The 23,800-nt window shown below is 35.4% G+C and overlaps 3 protein-coding genes across 12 annotated transcripts in view; 2 read left to right on the plus strand and 1 right to left on the minus strand.

Annotated features, from left to right (window-relative positions):
* The window catches only part of LOC143150411 (uncharacterized), a 27,597-nt gene extending 10,816 nt beyond the window's left edge, over positions 1–16,781 (minus strand). The window contains exons 1-12 of one of the 7 annotated variants that reach the window (XM_076318670.1): positions 15,545–16,775; positions 14,816–15,195; positions 12,681–14,386; positions 12,341–12,440; positions 7,316–7,490; positions 7,096–7,147; positions 6,791–6,837; positions 6,672–6,705; positions 6,371–6,477; positions 6,181–6,293; positions 5,936–6,099; positions 649–5,811 (exon numbers count right to left, since the gene is read on the minus strand). In XM_076318670.1, the coding sequence (XP_076174785.1) occupies positions 5,698–5,811; positions 5,936–6,099; positions 6,181–6,293; positions 6,371–6,477; positions 6,672–6,705; positions 6,791–6,837; positions 7,096–7,147; positions 7,316–7,371 (687 nt within the window). In that variant the 5' untranslated portion in view covers positions 7,372–7,490; positions 12,341–12,440; positions 12,681–14,386; positions 14,816–15,195; positions 15,545–16,775 and the 3' untranslated portion in view covers positions 649–5,697. Of the gene's footprint in view, positions 1–647; positions 6,100–6,180; positions 6,294–6,370; positions 6,478–6,671; positions 6,706–6,790; positions 6,838–7,095; positions 7,148–7,315; positions 7,491–12,340; positions 12,441–12,680; positions 14,387–14,815; positions 15,196–15,544 lie in introns of those variants that run through there. The other 6 variants (XM_076318676.1, XM_076318675.1, XM_076318677.1 and 3 more) reach the window with 6 other exon arrangements.
* Positions 7,575–12,018, plus strand: LOC143150408 (ectonucleotide pyrophosphatase/phosphodiesterase family member 5). Of its 4 annotated transcripts, none has more exons than XM_076318666.1 (9): positions 7,575–8,403; positions 8,665–8,726; positions 8,813–8,911; positions 9,135–9,498; positions 9,575–9,784; positions 9,878–10,132; positions 10,210–10,306; positions 11,128–11,199; positions 11,332–12,018. In XM_076318666.1, the coding sequence occupies exons 1-9, from the start codon at positions 8,394–8,396 to the stop codon at positions 11,441–11,443; spliced, it is 1,281 nt and encodes a 426-aa protein (XP_076174781.1). In that variant the 5' UTR covers positions 7,575–8,393; the 3' UTR covers positions 11,444–12,018. The 4 variants fall into 4 exon arrangements, with proteins under 4 accessions (XP_076174781.1, XP_076174777.1, XP_076174778.1 ...); XM_076318662.1 differs by having other exon boundaries at positions 7,589–8,403; positions 8,480–8,726; positions 11,332–12,003; XM_076318663.1 differs by having other exon boundaries at positions 7,601–8,403; positions 8,480–8,726; positions 11,128–11,195; positions 11,332–11,393.
* Positions 15,721–23,716, plus strand: LOC143150409 (venom serine protease Bi-VSP). The gene is made up of 7 exons (XM_076318667.1): positions 15,721–15,789; positions 16,149–16,235; positions 20,731–21,027; positions 22,009–22,308; positions 22,718–22,819; positions 22,886–23,037; positions 23,422–23,716. Exons 2-7 carry the CDS (start codon positions 16,169–16,171, stop codon positions 23,575–23,577), a joined length of 1,074 nt encoding a protein of 357 aa, XP_076174782.1. The 5' UTR covers positions 15,721–15,789; positions 16,149–16,168; the 3' UTR covers positions 23,578–23,716.
* Positions 23,717–23,800: the final 84 nt, after the last annotated feature.

The following is a 23,800-nucleotide window of genomic DNA, read 5'->3' on the forward strand; positions in this document are numbered from 1 at the left end:
TCATCTTATTGTAAAAATTGCAGTTTTTGTTAGCCATAAAAACAATTTAAATTCTAAATCTTTTAATTGTATCATTGTGTTCATGTATTGGCTGTATTTACTAGTCCAGATTTCTTTTTGACTTTTTATGTATACTCACATTATTAATCTTTAATATTAAAAAAGTTAGTATTTGCATTTACCACACACACACACACACACACACACACACACACACACACACACACACACACACACACACACACACACACACACACACACACACACACACACACACACACACACACACATTTAACAACTTTAATAGTCCCGATTTTATAGTTCCATATAAATTAGTCCAAAATAATAAATAATTATACTGTTTTCACGAAAATCAACCATATTCATAAAAACTGCCAAATATGAAGCTAAATCTTTTTCATAATGTAACTACAAGCTTTTGTCAAAATATATTTTAATTCCATGTTATAATGGTCTTAAATTACAATCATGTATTTTGCTCTTATTGTTTATGTGAATGTAGATAATTCATACGGTATAAAAATTGTATATAAATTATAAAAATTTAATATAAGTTACACAAAGTATTCATTGTGTTGTATTTCACAAAGCTGTGCACATGAAAAGTAAAAAATACATCAGTTTAAAAAACTATGTGTAATTGCAGTACAAATATAATATCAATAATTCCATTAATATAAATTAATCAATTCTTTTTGCATCAGCACATCTTCTAAACGTATAGTACACATTAAATTAAAACAATATTTACGAAATATCCAAATCTTGTACAGTTAATTAATTAAAAATACATTGATAAATGCATGTATGCTTAGATTAAAGCACTGTACTTATAGTACTGTGATCTGTATTAAGTTTCAATTTGTAATTAGGGCTGAATTAGATTTAAGAAGAAATGATTACACTGTGGACATAAGAATATAATGCTACCAAAAGTTAAACAAAATTTCATCATTACCATGGGATCACATGGGGCATAATTTTGTTATACCTGCACGCAATGTTTTACCAACCTAATACATTCATAATTCATATGTAGTCAATTAAACATACAAGGATATTTGTGTACAAATTAAAATTCTCTTTTTTATTGGTTCTTGCATGCGCATAGTAGTATAACAAAGCAACTGTTCATTAAAACAAACATACTGACTTTTAACATCTATTATTACATTTATAATCATGTTTTTTACTTTCACGTTCAACTTTATATTCATTAAGAACCGATTTCACTCTAAACATCAGAATAACATATATATTTGAAATGCCCATTCACTGAACTTATCACGAATATAAATGTATATGTCACCGGATGTGTAATATTTCGTGGATTTAGATATAATTTTTCATTTATCAGCAACGGTAAAAAAAATTCACGAAATTTATTACGATGATCATATACAATATTGTACCTGAATAAAGGAAATATTGGTACAATGATAATAATTGTATTTAGTACGTAAGCAAATAACGCAATTGATTTTTACATATCGCAAATTCACAATGACAGTAAATGATTATACATAAAATATAAACAATGTCATTTAGATCATTAATGCTAGGCGCAGATAAAGATATTTTTAAAGCCAACAATGATAAATTTTGTTTACAATTTCAAGATTGATACAATAATTTTAAATTGTTCTTACAATTTAATTATCTATATAATGCCATTAATATATCGAATCGTATATAAAAATCAGCGCTATAATTAATTCAAAGTAGCCAGTTAATCAAGCAAAATTAGATACACAAATGTAACCTATATAAAATAATTATTTTGGTACAGAGTAGTAGCCATGAGGAGACTTAATACTGAAAACACTTTTTGGTCCCTATTATTTTAGAGCACTTAAAATTTTGGAATAAACGCTTTTAGTATAAATATATACTAAATAAATATTTAACAGTTAATTTAATTGCTTTGTGGACATTTATATACCATTAATTTGGAAAAAAATATGAAAAAGTATTTTTATTTTTTTATCAATCCATTTTAAAGTAAGTTTCTGACTAAGAAAATCAAATGCATAATGACAAAGTTAATAAACAGATTTTACAAAAAAAGGCATTTTGAATTGAAATTCGATAAATTTCCAGCCAAAACTCTTCATGATATTAGAATCATTCAAATGTCAACATTTGACTCTTATATAAATATCGTATTCACCATTTTATCTTTAATATAGAGTGACAGATTGTAAGCGTTTTAAGATATATTTATAATCTTTTTGATGTTGTTGGTTCAAGCACCTTTTCATTCTTTCAGAAACTAAACAATACATATGAAGCTATTTATATGCATATAGGACACATTACATATTTAAGATTAGTAACATAGGTATTAATATTAAGCCACACATGTTTTGCACAACTAATATTTCTGTGCGTATTTCATGCAATTTAATATAAAGTTTCACCATTCAGTATTTCTGACAAATGTGACTAAAGTTTTGGAGTGTGAAATAAATTATGACAAGAGACGGATTCTATGAAGTGCATACATAGCTATGGCACTGTGTTATTAATATGCTGCACCATTATTATTATCTTCATTATCATTTACATTATTACTATCTGTGCTATTGCTGCATATATTTTGATTTGCTCAAAAATTATTCATAAGCTAATGATCTTAAATTTAATTATACAATTATAATGGAGCATACCTGCAAATGCAATACAATCAAAGTTTAAAGTAGCATGTTAGTAGTTATGAATTTTATATTCTTTTTTATCTATTGTAAGGCAGCCTACTTCAGTTTTAAAATTTATTTATCTCAATAATCGACAGTCTATCTAAAATTGTAACCTAATTATCTCGTAATAATTTAACCATAGTAGAAACATGTTTTGTACACTCAAATATGTATCAACATTAACATTACACCAGCATCACCTTGTGTTCTGTTTTTCTTGTTTCAATCTTCCAGAGACTCGCGAAATTTCACTGTGACTAGATTTACAAATAGACTATGTGTGATAATCCTTTCTTTATAAAATACAGTTAATTTTAAATATACTAAGCTCTGAAAGAAATTTTTCTGAAAAAAAGCCATCCTTAATTCCGTTTGCAAAAAATATATTGCATTGATAGCACCTGATGCATTTTAATTTTAATTTCTGTTTTTAACTTCTTTTTCCTATCTAAGTTAAATCATAGTAGACTTTACGAACATAAGAATTTTACTATTGCATACACGATGCATTGTTTAACCATTTGAAGCACAATTGACCATTTATATAAAAATTCTTTATACTATTTTGTAGGAGAAAAAGAATCGGTCGAGCGGATTCGCTGAACGGGGATATAAATCGAACAGCTTGTTAGGATTATCGGTTTCTCTGGGCTAACTGCTACTTCCGGGCTTACAGGCAGTTTTATCAGATTATCTTGTTTGTAAGCCAAAAAGCTAGTCTAGGGGGGTCCTTTTAGGAAAAGGTGTATTCGCTTTTGTATGATCGCTCTTAGGAACTTGATCGGCCCTAATGTAACAGCATAAGATAGCAAGACACTAATTGTAAACCATAGTAGCTGCAACCTCGCGCTTGACTCAGATACGAATATGAAGTTTAAACACGAGGTCGAAGTTCAAAGTGAATCAGACAAGACCTCAGGAATGTACCGAGTGACTATCCGAAGAGTTACCAGACGCCCAACTTCTACAATGGGCAAACAAGGAGATATTGAACGTAACCACAGAGACGCGGAGTCTTTTTTTCATAAGAATAGACCCAGACACGAAAGCATTCGTCTTTTTTTACGAAGGTATTTCCGCATATGAAACTAAACTGTGGGCTCAAGGATGACCGAAAACGAAGGACAATGACTAGAAAATGCTGAATGCTTACATTCATGTGGTCAACGTTGGTAGCCGTTCAGTTTTCAGTCTCGTCCATGATTAATCGCAGATTAAACAACAGGTGCGCGGATTCAATGGTAAATTGTGAACCCTGTAAAGGTGATGATTCAGTCAGATACAGAGAGTCCCCAAGGTCCGACAACAAGAACAAGAAACACACCCTCCTAAAAAGAGTGGAGGCTCTAGCCCGCAATATTCACTCTAAAGTCATATTGTGTCTTAGGCCTGCTCGAACAAGGGGGACATTCCCGCTAGTGGGTGGTGGCAATAGCACACACTCGTGAAATTGGGAGTAGGTTAAGGCACCATTCGATTCTGGATCGAATCATTCCAAAGCCAGTAGAGTTTACATCGAGACAATGCAGGTAAGTACATCCAGAGACTCTGGAACTTACTGACCCATCATGGTCACGTGATGCGTATTCTCAGGATGTGGACTAACAGAAAGATGGAGAAGGCTCTATTCAATATGAGTGGAGAGAGGACGATGGGGAGAATCATGAATCAGAGACGATATGCGTGTAATCAAATAGTAGTATAGCAGGAAATACCCGCCATCCGTCTCTGATCATGTTTGTTCCATTTGCCTATACCGACTATACCTTTAATGTAGCCGCAAATGGTGAGTTTAACACGAGAGCCTGTATTTGTACAATCTCTGCAAGCAATCAGTGAAGGAATCCCAAGATCCCAGAGGTTTTTCTACCCAAGTAGAAACTACCACTGTGCCTTTAGAGCTGGAAAGTGAGAAGCAATGCATTTCAGTGACCGAGACTGCATTGACAGTGAAGATCGCGGAGTTAAAAAAAACAGTTAGCCCTTCTGGAATCGCTCCGATAGACGGGGACTACGGTGAGTCAACTATGAGGACACTTCCCTCAGATCCGAGTTGGGAATCCGGATCTTCTGTATGTCGGACGGTTGCTTCAACCACTAAGTTATCCAGGTCTTCGACGATTCCTTCTCTCCGTACGCCTTATCAGACACAATATCTGTTTGTTAAGAAAAAATAAAAAAATGTGCGAAAGAAACGGCCTTCAAAAACAATGAAATCCCCCTCTCCCCAACAAATTTGCTTTAAATTTTACGCATTTGTAAATGTGTGTATATGGTCGTCATCACTTCTCGTTGTATAAATTTTCCTCTACGTCTATAGAGGGTGGATCCGTAGGGCTAGGGAAAAAATTTCGTTGTTTTTAATTAAGGCCTTTTATTCTATAGGTATTATTTAATTGTGCTTCAAAAGGTTAAAGTAATATGTTACAATACCATATGATGATGTTTGTACAAAAAAAAAGATGAGATCATTGTTGTTCAAAATACATAAATTTTAAATATAAAACTTGTATTCTTAGAGGAAAATATAAACAACTTTGGAAATTAAATATGAAATTAAGATTTATAAAGTAGGACATAATAATTGTTAATAGGAAGAAAGTTATTGTCCTGTTGAAGTTATATAAAATAAGAATAGAAATTGTAACATTTTTTGTAAAATCCTTTGAAAATACACAATTAGTGTAAAATAAGAAATATATTAACAGAATAAAAAAGTTAAAAAATGTGTAACATTTCAATTGCTTTGTTCAAAATTGATTAACAAAAGCATATCCCTTTGATTACTCGTGTAAGACTTATGTACATATGTAATAAAAAGTTCTCCATTTGAATCATTGGCATTTTCTTCTATAATAAACTGGTATAAGGTATTCCCAATAATATACCTTCCAATTAAAACTCTGCTTTAATTATGCTAAGTTATACATGTATGTATATATTCCTTGAAACAATATAAATATATTTTCATATTGTTTCAACAATACAAATATTGAAACAGTAGAATCTTCTCTTTGTCTTCTAAAAGTATTTCATACTCTCTTAATTCCGTTGTATACCCTTTCTTTATAATACAAAAATACAAACAATCCTGTTAATTATAAATACATTATTTATCAGCTAGTACTAGTCCATTCGCCTGTCTCTTGTAATGCTCTATCTGTTAATCTTTCTATCTCAGTCAAAAGCTGTTCAGTCTCTAAATCAACACATACCATATCCGCTTCAACCGGATCCCATTCTAAACTATTTGGTGTAGACACCCTAGACCAAGGAGATGCTGTCAAACTAGAGGGTTGACTATTATTAACTGATGTTTGGGTAATAGAACCGTCGTTACTTTCAACGTTTTCATTGTCCATAACTGGTAGAGGCATTCCTAAATCAACAATACTTTTATGTTACATACATTATGTACAAATCCAAATGTCTAGAATGTATTTTTAGAAAAATTCTTTACCTTCATGTTCCCACTCTAAATCTAATGAAGACCCAGGAGTGGAGGAGACACATGCTTGTTGTTTCATTAATGTCCTTGCATCAAGGATTTGGAGTGGAGTATCCAATCCAGAACTAATAAATTGTTTTAAAGCGTTGTGTTTATTAATGTATATTTAATTATATGGCATTGATTCAGGCAAAAATTATACCTTGTAGAAGCATTGTTTCTAGAATTTAATCTGGCATATTTATTAGTACCCTTTGACCATGCCCCATCTTCTAACAATTCCAATGTTACAGGAACTCCATGTTTCTTCTACAAATACATTACGGGTACAATTGTTGAATATAATTATCACAAAGTTTATATAAACTAAATGCAGTATTCTTAACTGTACCAATAAAAAATCTTGAATAATGCTATTGCAATAGATAATAATTTACGTTAAGCAGTAAGACTTACTATTCAGAGTAAAATATACAAAAATCCTGATAGTCTAATCCAATTACCTTGAATCGATTTAAGGAGAGAAACGATAACAGGCTATCCAGGAAGCATAACAATGAAGCGTATAATTAATACAATAAAAAAATGAAACATTGCCCTAAAATTCAACTCAATTCCTTACGTTTTTGATCCTCTAGATTGGTCTGCATCTCCATTGTCATCCATAAACTACAAAAAATCAATATACTTGAATTATCCTTTATTGCAATTACAAAGAATTATGTAGGGTGATTCTTAAAAAAGCTAAACCAATGCTATTATTTTTGTATTTTGTTTATACAGTTGATTTTTTAATATATTCTCAAACTTTATAAATAACTGCACAGGGTGTTCTCTCAGAATCACCCTCTATACATTGTTACTACAAGCCATAAGACATTTTATTTCTTAATGATGTCACTGTTTGTATCATGAATTTTTATATACCTCAACTTGTTCGTCTCCTTGGAAAGACATACTGGTGTGCCTTTGGTAAAACCTTAAATTCAAACGTGTTTTGCATCAGAAAACAAGGGATGTACATATAACGTAAAGAAAACATAAACATCTACAAGAAATTTCTACGAAAGGCAAAAGTACAGTGCACGAATTACGAGTACAGCATTTCTCAAGAAATTTTTATTTGAAAACAATTGACTTGTCTAACCTGTACGACAAGGAGTCTGTAACTTTGGAAATGCAGCGGCCGAAACAGGCCCCCATGACCTGTTAACACGCGGCGTACCGCCGTCATCTAACTGATATAGGCGTTCAAATATCAGTATTTAGTTCCACGTGATACGTGAAGGATAATAGGAAAGAAGGCGGCCTTCCGCATACAGCTGCAGAAATATCAAACGCGTCTCATCGTCGTCGAACACGAGCATCTGTCATAGTCTGTCAGTTGCATACTAGCATGCACTCCTATTCACTGCAGTTTTTCTTAGCACGCTTGCGTCGGAACTGACGATCGGAAGCAAGCTCGCCAACATAGAAATACAGAGGAAGAGGATACTAAAGAAATTCTATAGAAATTGTTCTTTAATTGTGCGAAGTAGACCTGATTATCATTTCAAGTACAACTGTGTACACGTTATACTGACACGTAATCAATGACGTTTAGTGAAAGTTTAGATTAATTTAGTTTACCGACTTTTTCTAACTGATTTTGCAATATCATTTAACGGATATGCAGTGGTGATATTACGCGTGCGTTAGTAAAGATAGTTTCTTTTTAGTTTCATGGTTCATGAAAAACAAGGCAACGGTGAACCTTTAGGCAAATAGTGTTCGGGGAAAGATTAATAATTGTTTCTAATTTCTATCGTGCTAGATAACATTAAAAAATTTGCAGTTTTTGCAATTTGTTGAAGTTTTTAAAGAATGACAAAATTTAAAACAACGTGTTTACGTGTGTGATTCAAAAAACTGGTTTGACAAGAGCCTGTTAGTAGAAAGAAAGTAAATTGTATTTGTTAAACTTATTACTCACACAGGCACTTTTATTTCTAAATTTAGACCAAATAATACTCACTTTTAAGATAACCTTAAAGCTTTTAAAAAAATAATGCAATAATTGCCAATTAAATGGAATGATTCCATTCTATCAAAGAACAAGTTTATCACGCAAGATACAATCATCATGAATTTTGTAATCATGTTTGTTTTAATGTTTATTATGTTACTTAATGTCAAAGATGGATTGTTAATATCACAACATCCAAAGTTATTGGTGGTGTCTTACGATGCATTCAGGTATATAATTATATTGTTCTCTAACTTCAAAATGTATGTAGAAACATCCTATATTATTTTATTTTGTGCTTTCCAGATATGATTATTTTAACAGAAATCTAACACCTTTCATGAATAGATTAAAATATGAAAGCACACACACTGATTACATAATGAACATATTTGTTACAAAAACATTTCCTAATCATCATACTATGGCAACAGGATTATATGCAGAAACACATGGTGTTGTGGATAATGAAATTTATGATCCTGTTTCAGACAATACATCAAAGTCTTTATACAATCTATTTCACAATAATAATAGGGTTGTCCCTATTTGGGTATGTAGAATATGATAATCAATATAATATATAAATGTATTCATTTTTATTTTTTATAAAAATTTATTTATTTTTGAATGCTATAGACTCTCAATGAGAAAGGTGGTGCCCAAAGAAGGAGTGGCTCAATGATGTGGCCTGGTGGAATATACGAATATCAAGGAATTTCTCCTACGTTTTCACAGGTATACTTTTATTACTAAATTTTAGACTTTTTAATGGGCATGTCTAAGTTTATGCTCTAATGGTTGAAAATTAGTATATCTGTTTTTGTTTCATGAAAAATGGGAACATGTGATTCCATTGATTTCTTTGTTTTTTAAGCTGTGTATGAGATTTCACCTATACCTTTGTTAAATGAAATCTGTAATGTTTTTAATATAAATAATATATTATAATTTTTCGTAGAATTTTAATGGAACTGTACCTTGGGAAGAGAGAATAGATACATTACTATCATGGTTTGTTCATCCTATACATCCAATAAACTTTGGAGTACTATACATTGAAGAACCAGATAATAGTGGTCATGTAATTGGAATAAATAGCCCTGAATTTGACGATATTCTTCGAAAATTAGATAATATAACTAAGTATTTGCACTATAAAATAGACCAACATGGTTTACATGATCTCAATGTTGTTCATTTAAGTGACCATGGAATGACAACTGTTAAGTTAGACAGAATAATAGATTTAACAAAATATACTAACAGTTCTGATTACAAATTTGTGGGTACTTCACCAGGTTTACATATTTTCCCTAATCCAGGTATGTTGACTCGGTAATTTTTATGTGCAACATTCACAAGCTTGAAAAAAGTAATTAATATTGATTTATTCTTTAGGTAAAGAAGAAGAAGTTTATCAAGCATTGAAACAAGCAGCTGAACAAACAATGACATTCAAAGTTTATAAAAGACAGGAAATTCCTCAGAAGTATCATTATGGAAATAATACACGTGTTGGTCCTATTTTTGTCATTGCTGAACTTGGATATGCATTTCAAAATCTTTTTGACAATATAGAATTTTACAAAAAGAAATTCAATATTACAGGTAATTGTAGATAAAATACAATATCAGACTACCAATTCAAATGTTCAAAATATCAAAGTGTATTTATTTTACATATACAATATTTACTTTTAGTAAATAGTGACTCAGAGTTTGGTCTGCATGGTTATGATAATGCAGCAATAGAAATGCATCCATTTTTTTTTGCAAAAGGGCCTGCATTTATTTCCAAGTGTAAATTGGAACCTTTCAACAACACAGACTTATTCCCCTTATTTTGTAAGATACTTGATTTAGAGTGCCCAGCAGTAAATGGTACTTTATCACATGTAACAAAGTGCCTTATGAAACATCAACAAGATATTACAGTTATTGCTAATAGAATGATATGTAAGTAAAAAATATAATATTAACTATTATTATTCAACGTGTCTACAGTTTTTATGTAACATCTATTTTCAATTAAGTTGTAGCCACCACTATCTCTATGACAATGGTAGGGATTATAGGAGCAATTGTAATGTTTTATATGAGGAAAAGACAACTAGGAGCGAAAAGTTACAGGTAATTAAAAATATACTTTAAATTACTTTTTCGTTTAACTATACAAAAAAAAAAAAAAATAAGAATGGAGTATAATAAATGAAAACTAATTTAGAATTATGTTTAACGAATGAACTTTTGGATTTTAAACATTGAGTTTTGGAGAGCATTATAATAAAGTAATACTAATATTTTAATTTTTCAGGAAATATTATCCAGTGGATGGATAATATGTATAAAATAAGCAATAGATGAACTATATACATTTTCATATTATACATAATTAAACGAATTGGGTTAAGAATAATGATTTTAAAAAAACATGGCAAATACAAAATAGCATCACTACACAGAATAAATAAAGATAACATTAATTTCATTCCCAATAATTGAAGTCTTATTTTTTCAGGCTTTAAAGAGTAGTATAATATTAATATAGAACTTTCCTTTTTAAACAATTAATGGTCTTATATACTAATGGTCTTATATCTTATGTACTTAATCGTACAAATAATCATAATAATTATATTATGAATAAAAAGCTTTTAAATTCGTACAGAAGATTTAGACTTTTGTACTAGTTTTTATTAGAAAATGATTAATGGTACTTTAGAAAAACATGCGCAAATAATTGTAATCTTTCAACTGCACATTAAAGCACAAAAAAATTAATAATAAATTCTTTGACACGGAAGGAAATATATTCTCATTTATATGGCTATAAATAAATGATTTGAATAAAAAATAATATGTCATTTAATACTTTCCTGTGACATTTTGTTAAAAATGTTGTTTCTTCCTAACATTACAGCTAAACAAATAACAAAGCCTTTTATTTTTAGAAGAATACTGGAAGATTTGGAAGCAGAGTACCATTGGGAAGAAAAACACGATATTCAAAATGCTACTTGCAAGTAAATTTACAAAGATTTGTTTCCAAATTTTTACTTTCTGCTTCCTGTTTAAGAAGGGTTGACTTTTTCCATATACAGAAAACAAAACTTTGGAATTCTGTATATTAATAATTTGTTTATTTTTCTTTCCAGATTAAACCATTTTCCCGATTTATTCATAATTTTATGCCACACGAATAGCAGATATTCGTACGAAAATAGAGGGAGTATTAAATATAGGAAACCCCTTTTTTATTGTAGGTGACATGTTTCAGACATTGTACGGTTAAACATATTACTTTTAATATACATATAAATGAGAAAATACTTCTGTGAAAATGGAAATTGATATCTTTGGACGAATTTCTAAAGAGTATACTCAAATGTGCAAACAGTCGTATTAGTTATTGTATTAGGATTACTAATTTTAACGAGTTTTCACTAAGAACTTCCTATTACTTTTTTAGTCTTTGAATTGTACAACCATTATTCATTGCAAAAATGGTTTTTTTGTGATAAAAACGTAAAACTAAGGATTAGTTAGAAAATATCAATTTATCTATTCACTTGTGTGCATTTACTACCATTGGTAGCATAATGTAAAATTTTAAAAATGCTATACTACGAATACTACGTATACTAGTATACGAATAGCATTTGGTAAATCTATTTAAATGAAATCAGAACGGAAAAAATTGACGTACACAGTATTAATTTATAATATAGAGTGTAAGATAACTCCACGTGTAAATATATTGCTAGCAGTATATTTTATGAAATTAGAGTTTTAGACCAAATAAATTTATTATAATTATGTATCAATTGTATAATGCTTACATGTACATATATTACGTGTAAATAAATGTTATTACAGCAAAACTACCAAGCATTCTTCAATAAAATGTATCTAAAAATTGACAGCCGAATTATACCTCTAATAAATTTCGTTATCATCTATTCTTTTCATTTGAAATTTGAACATACATCGAAATTAAAATAAAAATTAGATTGGCTATAAAGTGTATGCTTGCGACAAGTACCAATTAAATCAAAGACAGTAAAAACAAAATAAAAGAAAAGTATATATATATATATGTATGTGTCATCAATATATAATAGTTGATAGAAATAAATAAATATTATCGTTTGTCTTATTACTTACAAAAGTTTGCCCATAATTCGTGAAATTCCATTTGAACTGATCGGTAAGTGTCATGGAGCTGGTAGTGCGACATTAGCGCTACAATTTCAATCGGTCATCTCTAACGAAGGAAACAACAAATTTAAAATACATTTATTGAAATAAATGCAGTCACAAAATTGTAATTTAATTCAAGGATACAAACCGATTTGTGCTTTGGATAAAAAATGGAAAAATATTTTTTCCACTATATTGATTACATTTATACGCGAAGATATATCGATAAAGTTTTAATAAAAAGTAAACAAGCAATAGTAATTAAAAGCGATTATGTATACGTCACTAGGTTAATCTTACCCACCTCGATACTGTCGCATCTTACGATAAGTATTTTCCTTCTTTTAGTGTTCCACTTATAAATACGATATCTGCTTTTCTGTAATATCCAATTCACATCAAAGTATTATCCGCCACCATTTATTTGATTACGACTTAAAAATCTGTTTTTCCTTCCTAAGGTCATAGAAATAATATCTTGTTCCATCTGGTCTATCCAATTTAAAACGTTTCTCGTCGGTAAAAATAACTTCCTGCTATTTCCGTCACCAATGGATATGATTTTTCTCTGTGTTCGTTAGTTAACGAAGGTGTTTTAACTAATGTCTCGCGATAGAATTCCAAAGTGCTATCAGAGTTGCACGTCCTTCGGCGCACAATAGAACAAATTTTTGAGATTAAATGATTTTCTTGTTTCGCTGTTTTAATTGCTCGTATTATTCCGTTATCACTTAATGTTTTATTACGGTTCATTGTGTTTAATGTATTATTAGGTAAATGTAATACGCACAGACTAAAATTGAACGCAAGGTAACGTAACCAGTTTTACGTCTTACGGTCGACTGAGGTAGGTCTCTTTCGACCGCTATCATTATACCCGGAGTGGTGGCCACTTGTGTTTAGGTTTTTCAATTGCGACTTGGAACCTTGGAGTTTACTGCCTACGATACGAAAAAAACAATTTCTTTCAGCACGTATACACAGCTGGTGTTACGCTACGTCGGGAATAATATTTATCGACTGCGTCGTTCATAATATTCACCGTTATTACGGAGTGTGCTATTTCTTTATCGTATAGTGTAAATAGAATCAAAGTTCTACCGATTTCTCTCTACGTGCGTTACACTCGAGATTAATAAATCAAGAAGATAGAAGGAATCTTCTATATCTCAGTACAGAAACATAGTCTACCATGTTTACCACTATTACCGACTAATTACTCTTACTACTATTACCGACTAATTACCCTTACAATTATTACCGACTAACTACCTTTACCGCCTGAATTTTGCGGATAAATACAGTTCCGAGAGATAACGTTCTTAAACGAAGATGTCACTAAAATCCAACGATATTGTACCAGTTGGTAATTCAGATTGGATGAAACTCCTGTAAGACGAAACGTCTCTTCTATATCTAGTCTGTGCTTTCTGTATGCACTTGAAAGGAAGAATTGTATAAGAGTAATATATGTTCAATACGCGACGATGACGACCTGCATTTGAACGAGGTTGAGGTCGCATGCATTTTGTATTCATGATGTTAAACCACGCCGTGATTTATTATCTTCTATTATATTAGTATCCACAAAGTACCAATAGGCTCCACTTTCTAGTTAATAAAACGTATCGATTGAATAATAATAATCGCGTAATTAAAAAAAAAAAACTCAATTGATCACCAAAAAAACAGATAATAAACGGGTCTTAAAGATTTGTGCAATCTCGATGTTGTAAATTATTTTCAACTTTGTTCACGATTTGTTCTATTGATGTCGTTTGTTTCTTTACAGAATAGTCCGGAAGTTTGGCCAATCGAGCTCCAATTACCGTGCTACATTTTGCAACTTCCACAATTGTATACATAATAAACGGGAAGTGTTTTAATAACTTATTCGACCTTGCGGCGGAATTAGGGAAATACCTATTTATCTTGATAAAATGAATCGTCGGGTGATTCGTTGGTTATTAGAATTTTTATCCATTTCTCTAACCCATCGGGAGATACGAACTGAAATTATAATAAAATCACATTTGTCGTAAATATTCTAATAAGAAAAAAAAAGAAGAAAAAACAGAATAGAGAAAATATTTTGTCAATTCCAAAATCGAACTTACATTATTCTAAATTTGTTCTCAATTTCCAAAAATATATTTCAATATGTACTACTTACTTGGAAACATTGAATTAAATAAATACAACGATTACCCGCTTCCTGAGAAGCACACTTCGAAACCGAGGAATCGACAATTCAACTCTACATTGTTCGTTTCGCGAATAATTCTCATTTCGTACGAATAATGCAACGGTTGTGAAACACGTCACTGGTGCATAATAACGTCCATGTGGACGAAAAATACATATATTGCAGTTCTGCAACCATACGAGTTTCGAAGGTTTCAACTGTTCCGTATAGAGGAGATCGGGTCTCGTACTTACGTGCCAGATGGTCTCCTAGGCATTGAACTCTCCACGAATTTCGACGCGCGTACGTGCCCGTGTTGGTAAAAGCGCATCCCGCGTGTAATGAAAGTAATTATTTTCAATACTGGAAGACCTTGGGAGGCCATCTACATCGAGTATCCAAGGTTCGTGGATTTTTCTTGTAATTCGAGTTCTTCAAGGAAACTTGTAAATACAGTCGGGGCAGAAAGTCGGTAATTTCAACAATCGCGAATGACCAAAATTTTGCCACGAATTCGAAACTTGAAATTGTTCTCGGCTCGAGAGAACATTTTTTAACTCGAAAACGAGAATCACTGTTTACATCGATGATCGATGCGTCGACGATCGTTTCGGAAACGACCGTAAAGTAAATACTGAAAATTGACATATTCATTAGCCTTTTCTGGAAATAATCAATGCAAATGCGTTGCATATCACGAATCGTGATCGAGTGTTTCGCATTCCCGTATGCTAATCACGGATATGATGTTTTGACAAACGATGGGGCAATCGCTAAATTTATCGTAAATAGTGCGCGTTGCAATTGAACGCGACAATTCGTAGAAAAATGTAAACGATTTTGTTCAGCATACAGGCCGGACGGAAATATCAATATTAATATCGAGTGTACCGTATAAATTTTTTTAACCAACCGTAATCAATATTTCGAGCGTTCTTACGCACACGTTTTACGACGAATTCACGACGAACTTTCGAGCGTACCTTCAGAAAAATCGAACGAAAAGAGATCTTCGATTTCTGTAACGTTCTTAGCGGGAATCCCCCTCTCTGGATCGTGATTACTAATTTCTCTGGTTTTGTTACAATCTGTCCATCGGGCGGCATGTGGTACCGTCGTGCGATTAGCGTTGCGCGTGCGTCGAACATCGCTCTCGAGGATTTGTGGTGTTTTCTTACATGTTAGTAGACTCTCACTGTTAGTCGATCGCCAAACGTGTCGGAAGAAGGTTCGTGAAAGTTAGCTTTGCGTACACGCTCGAGTTTTACGCGCGAAAATCAACCATCGTTCGAACGAATCGAATCGACGGAAGTGAATTTAATTTATCGAGAACATTTGTGCGACAACTCGCGTGTTCGGGTGTCGTGTTATTCTCTCGACGGTGTTGGAGCAAGTCTATTGTCCATTGAATTAGCAGTCGCGTTATTTTGTCTCTCTGTCGATTAAAAATAAAATATGGCACACCAGTATTTGCTCTTCGATCGTTTCGTTCGATTATTTTTCCATTGAATTAGACACTGTCCATTGAAGCTTTCGGTGCAGGTTGCACACGGTTGTGTTAACTCGTCGGTTTTCGTTTTGTTCCAGGACAGTATCGAGAATCGAATATGTGGTTCAAGTGTTTGGCTCTAATCACCCTACTCTATCCACTGGTGCACGTGGTGTCCGCTCAAGGTTTGCGTTACAAATTGCCTTTTTGCCGGTTGCGTGCAACTTAGATTCCATTATGGTCTCGTCACTTAACCTTCGTGCACTTTTCAGTTGGAAAACACGGATACTCTGTAATTGGCTGTAACTATGAAACGATAATGATACTCAAGGAACACATTGTTTCTTTTTTTCTTTTCTTTCGCAGCCAAAGTGACGAGAAACTAACCGACTCAACGTTAATAGTTAAAGGCTTCTCGTTTACTGCTCCGTCGAGGTCCTGAGCGTTTTCACACGTCAGACAATGTTCGCGTAAAGTCAGTTTCCACGGTTCTTTAAGCGGATCGTTTCACGTCAGGAGGTACGCTATAAACGAGCTGCACGATCGAGTACCATTACGTAATGTCAACAGAAAAATGTTAATACGGTGAACATTGCCGCGAAGAAAGCTACTGACCAGATGGAGAAGTTCAGAGTCGCGTTTTTCTACCAAGCAGAAATCGATGTCACCATTTGCTCAATATTTTTTAGAGGGACACCTTTCGAACAAAATATCGCTGTTTCAAATGTGGTCTCTATTTATGAATTCTCAAATAGTTGTTTCACCTAACAATGTGTTCAATACATTGAGTCTCTACTTCTGAATTCTCAAATAGTTACTCCACCTAACAATGAGCTCAATACATTTAGTCTCTACTTCTGAATTCTCAAATAGTTGTTCCACCTAACAAGGTGGTTAATACATTGGGTCTTTATTTCTGAATTATCAAATAATTGCTCCACCTAACAATGTGCTTATTACATTTAGTCTCTACTTATGAATTCTCAAATAATTGCTCCACCTAACAATATGCTCAATACATTTGGTCTCTACTTATGAATTCTCAAATAATTGCTCCACCTAACAATGTGCTCGATACATTTGGTCTCTACTTCTAAATTCTCAAATAATTGTTCCACCTAACAATATGCTCGATACAATATGCTCAATACACAAGTTTTAATGTGCCAGACAAGGCTGATACTGTACAGAAACTTTTCACACATCGCAGACTATTCGATGAAAATATTGTTACTCAAAACTTGGTCTCTATTCCTACATTGTCCAGAAACATGACTCCACCTGCTCAAATAATTGTTTCGTCTAACAAAGTGTCCAACATTTTGCAAGCTTTAATACGCTTCACGAGGCTGATATTGTATACAAGTATTGTTATTTCAGATTTGGCCCCTACTAAACGCGTGCACGATACTCGAGACTAGTTATTTTGAGCAAACTGTCGGGTAAGCAAGAATTTCGCGCTCAAGAACGAGCGGTTTTTACGCTGGAAACGAGAAGGGACGCGATTTGGGATTCCCTCGCTATATGGTCATTTTTTTACTCCGAAAGTTGAGCAATCGGTGACGTACGATTGTCCGAACACGATCAAGGCCCGAGCCTTCGAACCGGGAAAGCGACACACGGAATCTGGCCAATGACGGAGGTCAAGCGTCAGTGTTACGAGAGACGCGATAACGTGTACACAATGAAATTAGGTGAATCGATTTTACAGTAATGGAAATTTTCGATTCGGACGAGGTGCACAATTGCGAATTAATTATGACGTGTACACGTGTGAGACTGTCATTGAGCAAATGCAGATGTTTAATTGTAGACGAACCAGTTGTCCATTATCTTTTTTGAATATATATGGCTGTACATTTTTTACAAAGGGTACCATCGAAACTGTCGACATAAATTACTCGCAACGTGGCCTTTTCGAAACAATCGAATAAATTTACCGTTATTTCTTCCGATCCCCGAAAAATAAATTTACGATTATGTCAATTAAAGCACTGGTTCACAGAGAACGCGAGCAAAGTATATAGTATCTCGAAAGGCAATCAGTTTGCGAGAAAAGAATTTTCTTTCCTCAATTTCGAGTACGTTTCGTGTTCGATCGTTCACGATTCGTATAAATATAGTATTCGTTGCTCAAGATCGCTCGAAGATCGCGCTACCACAAATCGTTGAATCTCGATTTATAATTATAGCGTTTGCGATGGTAACGATACGTAGTCTCGTCGAAAAAAAAATTGACCTTGGGAACGATCCTTTCGCAATTGCAATTTTTTCTCCAGGAACATTTTCCTCAGAAATGTTTTTCATAGAATTGTAATTCGCGGTTAGTTCAATATGGATCATTGTGAACTGACTATTAACTTTACGTCATCGCGAAGGAAACGTTTCCTACGTGCAATTCTACGATCGGTTTCTTCTCTCTCGTTGTGCATAGTTCCTCCGCGAAGATTAGACGCGATTTTACGCCTAACGCCTCTGCGTAGATGTTCGATCCATCAGTTATAAATCTCGACTTCGTCGAAAGTTCAAAGATTCGATATTCGTCGAACTAGATTCGTCGACGTATCGTTTCGCGATAAAATTATTGCCACGAATCGTTTATTCGGCACGGTTTCGGACGAAAAAATTTACTTTCTCGCTTCGAAACTAGTTCGTCAATAATTTTATCAGCCTCCGCTTCGTCAGTTTCTATGCCAAGGCGTTCTCAGATAAGAGAATCGCATTTATTAATTCGTCGTTTCGGTCGAGCATCGTTTGCTCTCGTACTCGCGTCTCGATTAACGCGCACGATAATTAAGAGATCTCGCGCAACATGGTAAATAGTTTTTAAGAATATTCCGACAGATTCGTGTACGCGTCTATACACATCGTTTGATATTTTCTCGTCAGGGACATATCATCGATTAGCGCACGAAGTGTTACGTGTTCCGTTCTCTGAAATCCTGCGTTCAAATAACAGGTCTCGAATACTAATTTCAAATTTGATCCGCTAATCGACAATCTAGCCTGCATCTTACGCATAAAATTGCGCAACCCGGCTGCGAAAAGAGGAATCATTGGAACGATTGCACGTCTTCGTTTAAAATCGAAGCGATCCTCGTAACGAATGGAATTGAATGACGTTGCTAGCGAATTAATACTCGTGGGAAGAACATCGAATTATCGAATGCATTCTATTCCTTCGAATCGCATTCCATTCCTTCGAATCGCGATACAACGCGAGTATATTTTGTTTGCGTCGGTGATGTTGATTACCGTTCGTGGACTACGTTTGCGAAATAGATCATTCGACGTAACGAGCACGTTTGGGAAAAGAGAAGAAATCGATCGTTAAAAATGATATACGAGTGTTTGGTCACGTCTCGTGTTTCCAAGTTTCAATATTTGCACCTTACCCGCGGGTCGCTAATTCAATTACGCGCGAGTATTACGCGGACGTGGGTAATTGTTGGAAAATGATCGTGCTACGTGAACCTCGTTAGGTGTTTTCCAGCCTTTGGATTATTCGAAAGTAATAATTATTCGCGCTCAATGACAAATTTCACGTCGAAGTTTAGATACGCGACCGATTGTCACGATAGTTGCTTGTTAACGTCGGTAAGGATAGTTCTGAAATAATTTTACTCGGCGGAGATACTTATGCCAGATACGAGCGAAGCGTGACGCGTTTTCGCGCGCATACGTAGCATACTCGTTTTGTAAATTTATGGAAGCGAATAGCCGTCTACGAGTAAATAAGATTCCGTTGCCATTTAAGCTAATTCGATCGACAAACGTCGAGAAATGCTTCTAACGATATTATCTCCGCGCTCTGGGGTGTTTGGAACGTTTCTAATCGATTAGAAAAAAATTTGATTCCCGAACGTATCGATTCTACGGTACGTGAGGTCGTGGCAAGTGGTCCTGGGTTGCAAACTCGATTTGTGAAAGTACGTGTATATTCCACCGTACACTCCCGACCGTACCGACTCGAAATCGCGCTGTCATCCTTCTTGGAAATCGACGATCGTCATCGATTTATTCGTTTATGCAGTTTCGACAAACACGATCCCCGACAGATTCCGATAAAAAGAACCGAAAAATTCAACGAATTCTCGAAACGATCGAAAACTTCCTCGTAGAGTCCGATTACCGATCGAATGATTCAGGGACACGTGAACCATTGGTCTGGTATTCTCGTAATTTAATTTTTATAACCGAAGCTATTGCAATAGACGTATCTGGATGCTCCAGCATTCCCTCGGTTCTTTTATCGTATTATAAATTTAAAAGGTTCCTCGAGTCTCTTTCATCGCTACCTCGCGATACATTAATCTTTTCGAATTAAAACTATTTACATCGGTGCTCTCGTTGCGTTACAAATTGAAAAATGCCTCCATTCGAGATCACTCGAATGGAATTCCATTTCATCGAGTTTCATTTTTCGCCCAACGAGCGCATACTGGAACATAAGAACGCGTTAAGAGTAATTTGTCACGTTGGGTAGTTATCCAGGGGCCTCGCGGGTCACCAATTGTAAACATATATTTTCGCCTCGTAGATTTTGTAATGCTCAACCAACGATTCCAACCGAAGCGTATTTAAATCGTGTCTCCTGCACGATAAACGGAACAAATCTCGTCTTTCTAAAAAAAAGAACAAAAAAGAAAAGAATACCGAACCGTGCGGTGTGTTCGATAGATGTTACAGGTCAGGTCTGCACCACGCCGAATTCCGCACCGGGTGTGTGCGTCCCCTTCAGAAGCTGTCAACCCCTGTTGAATCTGCTTCAAAACGAGGGTCTCGCGGTCGGTGATTATCTGAGACGATCGCTCTGTTCGAACGTGAACGGGAACGCGATTATCTGTTGTCCCAACGTGGATCCACTGAGGGAGCCCAAGGTGGTGGAGACTTCGTACGCGCCCTTGGAGCCGCCACATTGCGGTTTCAACAACGTCACCCACACCAGGGTGGTCGGTGGCGAGCCAGCGCAGTTGGGTAGGTGCGGCCACCGTATCTCGCTTCGCGTCGTATTCGTTTCCTCGCGAGGCAATCTGCCACGAGCGGTGAACTTGGACACTGATAAACAACGTGTCCAATTGCCAACGCGAAACCAATTGCGCGGCGTATCTCATTCTCTTCCGAATCGTTCGATCGTCTATCGAAGTCGATCGGAGTTGGTAACGTTCACGTTCCGCCGGAGAGAACTCGATTGGAAGTATACCGGAACTCTCTTGTAACAAGGTGATTCGAAAAGACGGTTGATGCGACACGGTGCAAAAATTGCGAATCTTGTAACACGGTTTTGGATTTGGTAACATTGACGTTCTACCGGAGAGAACTTGATTGGAAATACACTGGAACTCTCTTGTAACAAGGTGATTCGAAAAGACGGTTGATGCGACACGGTGCAAAATTTGCGAATCTTGTAACACGGTTTTGGATTTGGTAACATTGACGTTCCACCGGAGAGATCCCTTCGATTGGAAATACACTGGAACTCTCTTGTAACAAGGTGATTCGAAAAGACGGTTGATACGACACGGTGCAAAAATTGCGAATCCTGTAACACGATTTGATAAACTTTCCATTGCATCGTCTAGGGTTCGTGCAAGGTACTACGAAAGACACATCGCGTTCGAGGAAGCTAACATCTACTAAATTAGAAGTACATTCGACCATCTTGTAACGCGATACTTCAATAACGCAAAGCTTCGAAAATACGATTTACGTGACACGGTGCACGAATTTCGAGAGTTCTCTAACACGGTTTACACGTGGAACGTTACCATCCGAAGACACGGTTTTAATGTAATATAGAAACAATTGAAAAAAGGGAAAAAAGCAAAAGCTAACGTTCTTTGAGTCCACTCAACATCTTGGATCGCGATTTTCACGGAGAATTACAATAATTTGGCGTAAATCAATATTGCGACGAAATTATTGTTGAATTATTACAATAATTTCTAACGACTCTAGGCGCCTGGCCCTGGATCGTCGCGTTAGGGTACCACGGCAAGGAAAATCCATTGAAACCGCGATGGCTGTGCGGGGGTTCCCTGATATCAGCGAAACACGTTCTGACGGCCGCTCATTGCGCGTCGCGAGCCGATTTGTTCATGGTTCGCGTCGGTGATTTGAATTTGTTGCGGGACGACGACGGGGCCAGCCCTGTAGAAATCGAGATCGACCAGAAGATCGTCCACCCTCAATACAGTACGTCCAAGATGGAGAACGATATCGCTGTCCTTAGACTGAAGGAGGAAGTGCAATTTACGGGTAAGTGACAACTCTTTTGTCGAACGCGTGGGTTTTCTATTTTAGCCAATTATCGCGAAACTTACCACTTTGTCGGACACTTATCACGAACCTTGTCTATCTTCGTTGATCAATTTGTCTCGTGACACTCCACTGGTTCGATAAATTTCAATTAACGTCGATCGAGCCATTTGCACCATAAAATGGAATTAGTCACCAACGCATTTGGTTACCGATACTATCGTAACATCGACGTTCGTTTGACAATCGGTCGTTGTCTTCGACTGTAAAAAATTCTACAAACTCGGCGCACGCGGAATATTAAACCAAATGTCTTCTTCTAGGTGCAAATGGGTTTTATTGCAAACCAAGGCGTAATTAATTAAACCAATAATTAATTTAAATCGCACCTCGTTATTTTAATTTTCAGATCTAATTTATCCGATTTGTCTCCCGATAAAGGAGCCTCTTCGAAGCAAAAATTTCTACCGATTCTTCCCGTTCATTGCCGGATGGGGCGCAGTCGAATCCAGTGAGTGATTTTACAAACTCGTATCGATCGTTTACCATTTGATCGTCGATCGTTGTGTTTTCGTAGGAGGACCGGCTAGCGCGGATCTATTGGAGGCCCAGGTGCCCGTAGTGAGTAACGACGATTGCAAAAAGGCTTACTCCAGATTCAAGAACGCGGTGATCGACCAACGCGTGTTATGCGCTGGATACGCGCAGGGGGGAAAGGATGCTTGTCAGGTGAGTGGTCGATCTGTGGCGAACGAAACTTGAACGGAACGAACAGTGTTCAAATGTATTCCAACTTCAAAAACGATCCAGGGAACATCTTCTCGCGGAAGACTTTGCAGAGAACTATCCACGAGCTTCGATCGAATCTCTAATTATCCTACGATCTTCTTTACGACTCTATCGACCTTTGAACGCATAATTTTTATCGAAAGTTGCGAATAAAATTGAAAACAATTCGCCAGAAGATATCGCGAAACGCGTCGCTGGTAATAACATCTCTGCGAACGAAAATCAAACAAATTGCAATTCCGCAACCGTATGCGTTCAAAGGTTACGCGGTTGGTAGAATCGTCGATTCTCTTGGCACGATATTTATCGTTTCTTTTCTCGCAGGGCGACAGTGGCGGACCTTTGATGTTACTTCAGAAGAAAACCGTGTATCAGATCGGTGTGGTCTCTTACGGTTACAAATGCGCCGTACCCGGTTTCCCCGGTGTCTACGCCAGAGTCACCGAGTACCTCGACTTCGTTGTGTCGTCGATGCAGTAACGACATCTACCGGAGATCGCACCAAGTATATGGGGATCGTTTCGATCCTCGATACCCGAAAGTATTCCGATACACCGCGAGATATAACTTCAGGATGTTTGTACGAACTACGCCCGTAACAAGAATGACTTTTTTTCTACATCGGTCGTTGCATAATTATTCCAACAGGCTCCGACTGTCTCCATCGTGGTAATTTCTTACTTTCCTCCACTATCACCAGAGA

Source organism: Ptiloglossa arizonensis, chromosome 8 (assembly GCF_051014685.1).
Source record: "Ptiloglossa arizonensis isolate GNS036 chromosome 8, iyPtiAriz1_principal, whole genome shotgun sequence".
Lineage (NCBI taxonomy): Eukaryota > Metazoa > Arthropoda > Insecta > Hymenoptera > Colletidae > Ptiloglossa > Ptiloglossa arizonensis.